Raw genomic sequence first — 12,424 nt, 5'->3', positions numbered from 1 at the left:
TGTTTGGCCATAATGACCATTGTTATGTTTGGAGGAAAAAGGGGGTGGCTTGCAAGCCGACGAACACCATCTCAACCGTGAAGCACGGGGGTGGCAGCATCATGATGTGGGGGTGCTTTGCTGCAGGAGGGACTGGTGCACTTCACAAAATAGATGGCATCATGAGGAAGGAAAATTATGTGGATATATTGAAGCAACATCTCAAGACATCAGTCAGGAAGTTAAAGCTTGGTCGCAAATGGGTCTTCCACATGGACAATGACCCCAAGCATACTTCCAAAGCTGTGGCAAAATGGCTTAAGGACAACAAAGTCAAGGTATTGGAGTGGCCATCACAAAGCCCTGACCTCAATTCTATATAACATTTGTGGAAAGAACTGAAAAAGTGTGTACGAGCAAGGCCTACAAATCTGACTCAGTTACACCAGCTCTGTCAGGAGGAATGGGCCAAAATTCACCCAACTTATTGTGGGAAGCTTGTGGAAGGCGACCCGAATCGTTTTACCCAAGTTAAACAATTTAAAGGCAATGCTATCAAATACTAATTGAGTGCATGTAAACTTCTGATCCACTGGGAATGTGATGAAAGAAATAAAAGTTGAAATAAATCATTCTCTCTACTATTATTCTGACATTTCACATTCTTAAAATAAAGTGGTGATCCTAACTGACCTAAGACAGGGAATTTTTACTAGGATTGAATGTCAGGAATTGTGAAAAACTGAGTTTAAATATATTTGGTTAAGGTGTATGTAATCTTCCGACTTCAACTGTATCTACCTCAATTACCTTGTACCCTTGAATATCGACTCGGTACTTACCCTGTGTATATAGGGTAATTAATCATTACTTATTTATTGTGTTTATTTTTGTTCTATTCTTTCTAAATTTTTCTCTGCATTGTTGGGAAGGGCCCGTAACCATTTCACTTCGGCTCCGAACTTTGTTTTGTGTGCCCGAACAACCGAAGAAAATAAAACATTTTGATTTGTTAACCTCCGTTTCCTTCTGTATGGTTCCTAGTGAACATACCCCGGGACTCACCTGAGGTGTAATCATTAGTCAAACGTTTTGCAATGAAAACAATAGTTTTTTATTGGACAAATTCAGAGGTCACTCCCCGTTTTTGTTCCTAGTGAATACACCCCTGTTCAACTGAGTAACAACGTTGACGTTGTGGTTCATCAGATTGTTCATGTGGTCCTCTGTAGCTCAATTGGTAGAGCATGGCGCTTGTAACGCCAGGGTAGTGGGTTAGATCCCCGGGACCACCCATACGTAAAAATGTATGCACACATGACTACACTATCACTAAATGGCATATTTATACTGTAGATTTAGCCTTCAGCTATTATAACGTTGGCTGACAAACCATTGTGTCTTCCGATGCCCTGTCCCTCAGGTGAGACAGGTTCTGGGAAGCCCACCCAGATACCCCAGTACCTGTATGAAGCTGGCATCGCTGTGACACAGCCACGCCGAGTGGCAGCTGTCTCCCTGGCAAAAAGGGTGGCAGAGGAGAAGAGAACTCAGCTGGGGAAGCTGGTGCGTAAAAAAAAAAAAAAAAAAATTGTACAATTTGTGGTGGTCAAACTCTGTAGTAAAACACACATGCGTTTTTGCAATTCCTCCAATAGCAATGTGGTGGTCGTCACCTTGATCGTAATCAGTGGCTGCATGTACCTAACGACAATCCTTGTCTTGTACTTCAGAAGTCTTCTACTAACTTCAGTCTTGTAAACTCTAAAACTAGGCTGTATGTGGACTGTTACCAAACAATCAAATCAGGAAATCCAATCATGCTTTTTCAGGTTGGCTACACCGTACGATTCGAGGACGTCACCTCCTCAGAGACGAAGCTGAAGTTCATGACGGACGGTATGCTCCTGCGGGAGGCCATAGGAGACCCCTTACTGCTGCGCTACACCGTGGTGGTGCTGGATGAGGCGCACGGTGCACACTGGCGTGCTTTTTGGAGTGGTGAAGGCTGCCCAGCGCAAACGCAGAGAACAGAACAAGATCCCCCTCAAGGTAAGTCACCACTAGACTCAGTAGCCTGGAATCCAAAGTGATACGAACTGAAACCAATGGTGAAACAGAACATATCACTTTGAATTCCAGGCTAAGGTCACTAACTGTAGGCTACATAATGTTGCAATATGCTAGTGGGTGTGTGTGTGTGTGTGTGTGTGTGTGTGTGTGTGCCCCTGGGCTGGTGTTCCATTGTCAAAGCACCCAATGTACAATGTCAACAATATTCTCCCAAGACTACTTCAAGACTGGCGGCGTGTGGGCTTGTTCTTACTCTAAAGCACTGCTGATGTAAAAAAAAAAAAAAAAAGGGCTTTATAAATAAATCGGATATATTGCCTCTTCAATGTACCATTCTAGGTAATCGTGATGTCAGCCACCATGGACGTGGACCTGTTCTCTCAGTACTTCAACAAGTCTCCTGTGCTGTACCTGGAGGTCAGACAGCACCCCATCCAGATCTACTACACCAAGCAGTCCCAGTCTGACTACCTGCAGGCTGCACTGGTCTCAGTCTTCCAGATCCATCAGGTATGTAGATGTGACTGGCCTGGCTGCTAGTGCTGAGCAATTAGAGATTTTTCAAATCGGTTCGATTATTTAAAAAATAATCACGGTTTTTAATTTCGGTTTCGATATAATCATTTTTACATTCAATGCATTATGAAATAATGATATTAAAATGATTAGCGCTTTTTAATGGAAATTCCAAAGGCAAAAATAGTGAACATTCAATTGACAAAACATTGAAAATATTCCATTGTCTCTGTCAGGTCCACATAGAAAAATAGGACATTACTATGAAATAATAAAATATTTCAGTTGTGTTCTATTACTTATTTTATGACTTTATCATTTCATTTCTTAAAGTCCTCATCTCATCTCTGGCAGTAGCAGCCTCTCTGTTATCTCTGTTCTCCCCAAACGGTACTGTCTTTAGTCATCCTATTTAGCTAGCCTAGCCTGCCTAAGTATGCTGCAGAGCTGTCTGACAATCATTGGACTAGTTCTTCAAAGTAGATGAGGCATACTTTCACCAACTGTCTCTTTCCCTCTCTCTCTGTGTGTATCTAACCTAATGTACCAGGCGGTGTATGTGGTCTGTGTGTATCTAACCTAACGTAGCAGGCGGTGTATGTGGTCTGTGTGTATCTAACCTAACGTAGCAGGCGGTGTATGTGGTCTGTGTGTATCTAACCTAACGTAGCAGGCGGCGTGTGTGTATCTAACCTAACGTAGCAGGCGGTGTATGTGGTCTGTGTGTATCTAACCTAACGTAGCAGGTGGCGTGTGTGTATCTAACCTAACGTAGCAGGCGGCGTGTGTGTATCTAACCTAACGTAGCAGGCGGTGTATGTGGTCTGTGTGTATCTAACCTAACGTAGCAGGCGGCGTGTGTGTATCTAACCTAACGTAGCAGGCGGTGTATGTGGTCTGTGTGTATCTAACCTAACGTAGCAGGCGGCGTGTGTATATCTAACCTAATGTAGCAGGCGGTGTATGTGGTCTGTGTGTATCTAACCTAACATACCAGGCGGTGTATGTGGTCTGTGTGTATCTAACCTAACGTAGCAGGCGGTGTATGTGGTCTGTGTGTATCTAACCTAACGTAGCAGGCGGTGTATGTGGTCTGTGTGTATCTAACCTAACGTAGCAGGCGGCGTGTGTGTATCTAACCTAACGTAGCAGGCAGTGTATGTGTTCTGTGTGTATCTAACCTAACGTAGCAGGCGGCGTGTGTATATCTAACCTAATGTAGCAGGCGGTGTATGTGGTCTGTGTATATCTAACCTAACGTAGCAGGCGGCGTGTGTGGTCTGTGTGTATCTAACCTAACGTAGCAGGCGGCGTATGTGGTCTGTGTGTATCTAATGTACCAGGCGGCGTATGTGGTCTGTGTGTATCTAACCTAACGTACCAGGCGGTGTATGTGGTCTGTGTGTATCTAACCTAACGTACCAGGCGTTGTATGTGGTCTGTGTGTATCTAACCTAACGTAGCAGGCGGCGTGTGTGTATCTAACCTAACGTAGCAGGCGTGTGTGTGTGTATCTAACCTAACGTAGCAGGCGGTGTATGTGGTCTGTGTGTATCTAACCTAACATAGCAGGCGGCGTGTGTGTATTTAACCTAACGTAGCAGGCGGTGTATGTGGTCTGTGTGTATCTAACCTAACGTAGCAGGCGGCATGTGTGGTCTGTGTGTATCTAACCTAACGTAGCAGGCGGCGTATGTGGTCTGTGTGTATCTAACCGAACGTACCAGGCGGTGTATGTGGTCTGTGTGTATCTAACCTAACGTACCAGGCGGTGTATGTGGTCTGTGTGTATCTAACCTAACGAAGCAGGCGGCGTATGTTGTCTGTGTGTATCTAACCGAACGTACCAGGCGGTGTATGTGGTCTGTGTGTATCTAACCTAACGTACCAGGCGGTGTATGTGGTCTGTGTGTATCTAACCTAACGTAGCAGGCGGCGTGTGTGTATCTAACCTAACGTAGCAGGCGTGTGTGTGTGTATCTAACCTAACGTAGCAGGCGGTGTATGTGGTCTGTGTGTATCTAACCTAACATAGCAGGCGGCGTGTGTGTATTTAACCTAACGTAGCAGGCGGTGTATGTGGTCTGTGTGTATCTAACCTAACGTAGCAGGCGGCATGTGTGGTCTGTGTGTATCTAACCTAACGTAGCAGGCGGCGTATGTGGTCTGTGTGTATCTAACCGAACGTACCAGGCGGTGTATGTGGTCTGTGTGTATCTAACCTAACGTACCAGGCGGTGTATGTGGTCTGTGTGTATCTAACCTAACGAAGCAGGCGGCGTATGTTGTCTATGTGTATCTAACCGAACGTACCAGGCGGTGTATGTGGTCTGTGTGTATCTAACCTAACGAAGCAGGCGGCGTATGTTGTCTATGTGTATCTAACGTAGCAGGCGTAAAAGTGTTTCCATCTCTGTCCGAGCCAGAAAAGAACAGGCCAATGGATGATGGTCATTGTAGTTAATTGTGCGCCAAGCTAGGTTGAATATTTGCTCAATGAAAACTACAACTCCCTTCAGCCCAGCATCCCATATAGGTCTTGACATACATTCTCTCAGGAATGTATTTATTTTTATTTTACCTTTATTTAACTAGGCAAGTCAGTTAAGAACAAATTCTTATTTACAGTGACAGCCTACACCGGCCAAACCTGGACGACGCTGTGCCAATTGTGCGCCGCCCTATGGGACTCCCAATCACGTCCGGTTGTGATACAGCCTGGAATCGGACCAGGGGGTCTGTAGTGACGCCTCAAGCACTGAGATACAGTGCCTTAGACCGCTGCGCCACTCGGGAATGATTTGATATCTCTCTAGAGAAATAGCGTGTTGGGTTCACACACCAAAAATACTAACTAAATGGAATTCAAGTAATTGAACCGACGTCTGGAAATGTAGAAAATAGTACAAATAAAGAGAAACCCTCGAATGAGTAGGTGTTCTAAAACATTTGACCTGTAGTGTGTGTGTGTGTGTGTGTGTGTGTGTGACACACTCACTCACTACCGGTGTGTAAAGCTGTCATCAAGGCAAAGGGTGGCGATTTGAAGAATCTCAAATATGAAATATATTTTCATTTGTTTAACACTTTTTTTTGGTTACTACTTGATTCCATATGTGTTATTTCATAGTTTTGATGTCTTCACTATTATTCTACAATGTAGAAAATAGTAAAAAAAATAAAGAAAAACCCTTGAATGAGTAGGTGTGTCCAAACTTTTGACTGGTACTGTATATGTCCACCTGCCCGGGACTGCAGATGTAAATGAGCTGTTAGCTAATTCTGCAGCGCATCACTTCTCATTTCTGACACTTCTTCTGTTTTTTGTTGTACATTGTCCCTGTTCAAATAAACGTAATAATAAAATAACTTTCTGAGGCCCAGACACCTAGCCTGGTGAAACCAGACTTAACGTTGCACCCACCATTGTTTCCCTTCACCAGTTAAGTCTTCTTTAACCAGGCTACCAGACACCCCTCCTACCACTACTCAACCTCATAACCTGAATCATACCTTTCTGGAAACACAAGTTAGACATCGTTCCAAATCAACATGTGATGACAGACAAGATATGGTTGTGATGCGTCCATCCTAAACAGGAAGCCCCTGCGTCACATGACATCCTGGTGTTCATGACAGGACAGGAGGAGATAGAGGCGCTGGCTCGTACCTGCCGTGACATCGCCAAGCACCTCCCTGACAGCTGTTGTCCCCCCTCTACGCCTCCCTACCCCCCAACACAGCAGCTCAGGGTCTTCCAGCCTGCACCTAAGGTAGGATACACCAACATCCCCCTTAGAGGGCTGTCTACAATAGCATGCAGTCATTTATTTGTGATGCATGGTCTCCAAAAGCAACTAAGGCTTCATATTAAATTAACTGTCCAGTGAAATTCTCACTTTTTAAAAGTTCATAATCTGTTAACTCCTACCCGAAATAATGTTGTTGACTCATCCTATACTTGTACTTGTGGCCAAAGCATAAATTGGAGGGGGAAAAAACACTTAAAAACCCCCACCTTAAACTTGTATCTCAAACAGACTGTTTCAAAAATGCTTGCTATTTCCTCCTAGAACGTGATGTCATGTTGGCTCATTGGCTGAGCATGAATGAATATTTTTAATGACTGGTATACGTCCACACCTTTCTGTTATTGGGGTACGCCCACACCATTCTGTTATTGGGGTACGCCCACACCATTCTGTTATTGGGGTACGTCCACACCTTTCTGTTATTGGGGTACGCCCACACCATTCTGTTATTGGGGTACGCCCACACCATTCTGTTATTGGGGTACGCCCACACCATTCTGTTATTGAGGTACGCCCACACCATTCTGTTATTGGGGTACGCCCACACCATTCTGTTATTGGGGTACGCCCACACCATTCTGTTATTGGGGTACGCCCACACCATTCTGTTATTGGGGTACGCCCACACCATTCTGTTATTGGGGTACGCCCACACCATTCTGTTATTGGGGTACGCCCACACCATTCTGTTATTGGGGTACGCCCACACCATTCCAACACAGAAAAGCTGCTTTTTAATATACTTAATTTTTTTTAAAACTGGACGGTAAACTATTTCACTCATATTGTAATTCATTATAGGTCATATTTGATAGTAATCAGGAAATACTGGACAGTTGAACTTAATATATATATTCTCCTCTGTTTTGTTTTACCAGGGTTGTAGGAAGGTAATCCTCTCAACTAACATTGCAGAGACATCGATCACCGTCTCAGGGATCAAATACGTGATTGATACAGGCATGGTAAAAGCAAAACGCTTCAACCCAGGTGAGATTCCTGACTGACAGTACACAGCTTTTTAACCTCCTTCCCAATCTGTTTCTCTACTTGCCGGTCAATCAGTTATGTGGCCCTGGTGTGAATTTAATGAATGAATTGTATCTAACAATTCATGTTTTCCAACTTTGAAAAAACAACAATACACACATAAAAAAAAGAATTGAAGATAAAAACAGACTTATTTCCATTGTGGTCCTCATTATATGTTCGCTTGTCTCTTCCCCTCAGAGAGTGGTCTGGAGGTGTTGGCAGTGCAGCGGGTATCTAAAGCCCAGGGCTGGCAGAGGGCTGGCAGGGCGGGCAGGGCTGGCAGAGGGCTGGCAGGGCTGGCAGAGGGCTGGCAGGGCTGGCAGAGGGCTGGCAGGGCAGGCAGAGGGCAGGCAGAGGGCGAGCAGGGCTGGCAGAGAGGACTCAGGCTCTGTCTACCGTCTCTACACCGAGGACGAGTTTGACAACCTCATCCCCATGACCGTGCCTGAGATACAGCGGTAGGGGACACACACAGTTAGATCCCCATGCCTGAGATACAGAGGTAGGGGACACACACACAGTTAGATCCCCATGCCTGAGATACAGAGGTAGGGGACACACACACAGTTAGATCCCCATGCCTGAGATACAGAGGTAGGATCACCATGGCTGGAGTTGGATCAGGTGGATAGAGCACTGTCACTGTTGACCTGTTGGAAGAGAACAGAGCTGTTTTCAATAGACGCGAACCGGAGAAGTACCATCTTAGCATGTCCAATAAGAAATGATCGTTTTTATTCTCTGTTGCAAAAGGTTTTGCTACATTGTGCTCTAATGAACACGACCCAGTTGTTGCTGCAGTGTAAGGTGATACATCTCTGCCATTGTGATTGAGTGTTCTGCTCCTGTGTTCTCTCTGCAGGTGTAACCTGGCCAGTATCATGCTACAGCTTCTGGCTCTGGGGATTCCTGACGTGATGAACTTTGACTTCATGTCTAAGCCTTCTCCTGGTAAGCAGTGTGTCCTACAGCAGTCCCAGGCCTGCTGTGTCTTCTCTGTGATGTTCAAGTCATCGGAAGTGTTAGAATCCATTAAAACGGGTATTAATCCACTGCTATGTAGGCTCAGATAGGAGTTAGTTATACTACTGTAGTGTTGCAGTTTGTGTCGTGTTGTCGATGTGTTTGGTCAGAGTTGGTTGTAATAACGTGATGTTGTGGGTGTGATGTGACTGTTCAGAGTGTGTTATAATAACATAATGTTAATGTGACTGTTCAGAGGCAATGCGTTCGGCAGTGGAGCAGCTGGATCTGCTAGGGGCTGTATGGAAGAAAGGTGAGCAGGTCACCCTAACTCCAGCTTCCCCCTGGAGCCACGCTATGCCAAGTTAAGACAGACACACAGGAAATGGGCCTTCAGTTGTGCAACTGACTAGGTATCCTCCTTTCCCTTTGTACTGAGCCATGACAATAAATACTGTATTACCACATTCTGTCTCTTTCTCTCTCTCTCTCTCTCTCTCTCTCTCTCTCTCTCTCTCTCTCTCTCTCTCTGTGTCTCTCTCTCTCTCTCGCGCTCTCTCTCTCTTTCTCTCTCTCTCTCTCCCTCTCTCTCTGTGTCTCTCTCCCCCTCTCTCTCCCCTACAGACCATCCTGCTGTCGCCAGACTTCCATTGTTCTGAGGAGGTGCTGACCATCGTGTCTCTGCTGTCGGTGGACACGGTGCTCTACAACCCGCCCGCACGCCGAGAGGAGTGTCTCGCGTCACGCAACAAGTTCACCACCAGCGAGGGAGATCACTTGACCCTGCTCAACATCTACAGAGCCTTCAAGAAAGTCAACGCCAACAAGGTCAGTGGTCTCCTAGAAAGAAGAAGCCTGTACGAGTCTTTATACAGTTTGCACTGTACAGTATCTCTGGACATATAGGGTCTGGTCCCCAGACTAAAATGCTTCTCCATCAAGCGTTCTTTTTAGTCCAGAAGTTCATCACCAGCCCCTAGTGTTTATTCATGAAGTGTAATGGTTTCCAGATGGTGTAGTCAGTACAGGCTTTGATGTGTGTGTTGTAGGAGTGGTGTCGGGAGAACTTTGTCAACAGCAGGAACATGAGCATGGTTGGAGAGGTCCGTGCACAGCTCCGAGAGATCTGCCTTAAGGTACGACAACAAGTCCCTAACACCACAAGTAACCAATTCTCTCAACATGGCTGTTCATCAACAAAAGAAGAGAATCTGCACACTGTGGTTTTTCCAAACGTTTCAACTCTTAGGTTATCTAATCGGCTGATGAACTCAGACATGGATATCTTTCACTTGAACAAATCTATTGTATTTCCATATGATTTAGCTCTTTTCACACATGACATCTCCTTCTCCCCTCTGTGTACCAGCTGAGCATGAAGCTAGAGTCGTGTGGGTCGGACACGGGGAGGGTGCGTCGCTGCCTGGCCCACGGTCTGTTTGTAAACGCTGCAGAGCTGCAGCCGGATGGCAGCTACACTGCCCTGGACACCCACCAGCCTGTAGCCATCCACCCTTCCTCTGTCCTCTTCCAGGCCAAGCCTGCTTATGTGGTCTTCAATGAGCTCCTGCACACCTCTAAGTGCTAGATGAGGGACATGTGTCTGGTGGATGCTGATTGGCTGGTCGAGGCTGCGCCCGAGTACTTCCGCCGGAAGCTCCGCCCCACCAAGAGCTAGCCTCTGATTGGACAGGACTCTGGGGTGACGAGACTACAGCAGAACCAAACCTCCCTGACCAGTGACACACCTGACCCCCCACCCTCTCCCTCACACAGTGTCAATACAACTGGATGGAGGCATGATGGGAAGAAGATCATCTTTACACTCTTTCCTGTTCGCTGAATCGCTCGTTTTTGTTTAAACAAAGCGTAGAAAGACTCTTCAGCACTGCTTGTGTGTGTGCCAGTCCAAGACAGAACATTTAGCATTTGGACAAGTCTGAGAGAGTTTGGGTGCATTTAGACAGGCAGCCCAATTCTAAACTTCTTTCCGCTAATTGATCTTTTGAATAATCAGATCAGCTCTGAAAAAGTGGGGGGGAAATATCAGAATTGGACTGCCTGTCTAAACGCAGCCAAATAGAGGGAGGTCTGGGTGAGGGTTCTTCCCTGGTTTCTTCTACCTCTTCATGGACAAGAGGCCATGTTTTATTACAGCAGACGTCTGCTGAACCATAGAAGAGCTAGATTCCCCTGGCCTGTAACTGTGGTTACAAACTAAAGTTCCTGTACCTGTGGTTACAAACTAAAGTTCCTGTAACTGTGGTTACAAACTAAAGTTCCTGTAACTGTGGTTACAAACTAAAGTTCCTGTACCTGTGGTTACAAACTAAAGTTCCTGTACCTGTGGTTACAAACTAAAGTTCCTGTAACTGTGGTTACAAACTAAAGTTCCTGTACCTGTGGTTACAAACTAATGTTCCTGTAACTGTGGTTACAAACTAAAGTTCCTGTACCTGTGGTTACAAACTAAAGTTCCTGTACCTGTGGTTACAAACTAAAGTTCCTGTACCTGTGGTTACAAACTAAAGTTCCTGTACCTGTGGTTACAAACTAATGTTCCTGTACCTGTGGTTACAAACTAAAGTTCCTGTACCTGTGGTTACAAACTAAAGTTCCTGTACCTGTGGTTACAAACTAATGTTCCTGTACCTGTGGTTACAAACTAAAGTTCCTGTACCTGTGGTTACAAACTAATGTTCCTGTACCTGTGGTTACAAACTAAAGTTCCTGTACCTGTGGTTACAAACTAAAGTTCCTGTACCTGTGGTTACAAACTAAAGGTCCTGTACCTGTGGTTACAAACTAAAGTTCCTGTAACTGTGGTTACAAACTAAAGTTCCTGTACCTGTGGTTACAAACTAAAGTTCCTGTACCTGTGGTTACAAACTAAAGTTCCTGTACCTATGGTTACAAACTGACCTTTTCTTTCTTCATTCTTCTCATCTAGCTATTGCCTAATTATTTCTTGTTGCCACATATTTTCTTCACAACCAGAAATGAGGTTTCATCATGATTGAGTTCAAACACTGATTCTAAATATTTGCATGTTTCTTAGCAACATAGATGAACACACAGACGTGGGAAGGCATGGTTATTCCCTCAAACAAATATATTAAACAACTGACTTCAATTGGCTGTTCATATTTAAATTCTGGCCCCTGGTCTAATTTATTGGCTGTTTGTCACTTGCTTAAAAAACAGGGTACATAAATGCCATTCAATGTACATCATACTTTCTGTTGACATATTGAAATGTATAGATATTATATCAGGGTATTTAATTGGACGTGTTAAGCAGCTGTTGCTGTTGGCCAAAGTTTGCATAAAGGAGAAACTTGACTTTTTCTCTTCGTTGAGTTTTGTCACACACATCTACATCAGCTGTCAGGGAAATCAGTTATATTGCTGACTAAAAATGACTAGTCTGTCATTTGTCCTGAAAGGATACCGAGATGTCTGTCCACATAAGTGGGGGTGGGCGGTCCTAGTGTGGTGGTTGTGTTTGTGTGGCTGGGTTAATACGATATGGTGTCTTGTCAGTTGAGGTGGTGTAGGAGTGTATTGAATGTCTTTCATTCACAAATGCCTGCTTTTTCAAACTACATTCAATCACTATTAGCTGATGCATGCTGTAGTGACATACAGTAAGTAGCTGGTTGCTCCAAAGACTGATGCATTGATCTCTGGTTAAGTGGGCTTCAAAGCTTATTGTGAAGTTGGTCATTTCAGTTAGCCTGTTAAATGTGGAGCACTGTTGCACAAATTCCTGCTAAACCATGTCAGGTAGGCTTACTCGTACATTGATGATGATGCTATGCACGGAGATTATATAGTAGGGATTGATTTGATTACTCAGGTCTTTGATACACTCGCAAATATCTTGGATGGTATGGGAATGGATTGTATCTATTCGCTCTTCCCTTTTGTATTGTCCAGAGCAACCAGAGGATTGAGGCGGTGGGGGCAGGATGAGCAACCAGAGGATTGAGGCGGTGGGGGCAGGATGAGCAACCAGAGGATTGAGGCGGTGGGGGCAGGATGAGCAA

At 44.9% G+C, this 12,424-nt stretch overlaps 1 protein-coding gene across 1 annotated transcript; it reads left to right on the top strand.

Annotated features, from left to right (window-relative positions):
• Positions 1-1,386: 1,386 nt before the first annotated feature.
• On the top strand, positions 1,387-10,053 carry dhx33 (DEAH (Asp-Glu-Ala-His) box polypeptide 33; the record flags this gene model as incomplete). The annotated part of the gene is given in 15 exon segments (XM_084178265.1): positions 1,387-1,545; positions 1,812-1,951; positions 1,953-2,031; positions 2,392-2,562; positions 6,168-6,341; positions 7,259-7,370; positions 7,611-7,678; positions 7,779-7,870; positions 8,275-8,363; positions 8,632-8,693; positions 8,696-8,740; positions 9,000-9,203; positions 9,425-9,511; positions 9,745-9,960; positions 9,964-10,053. Coding segments are annotated over 15 exon segments (1,788 nt in total).
• Between the last annotated feature and the right edge of the window lie 2,371 nt (positions 10,054-12,424).

This window comes from Coregonus lavaretus (genome assembly GCF_964263955.1).
Source record: "Coregonus lavaretus genome assembly, chromosome: 15".
NCBI lineage: Eukaryota > Metazoa > Chordata > Actinopteri > Salmoniformes > Salmonidae > Coregonus > Coregonus lavaretus.
Note: the sequence above shows the minus strand (reverse complement) of the source record. Positions and strands in the feature narration are given on the sequence as shown.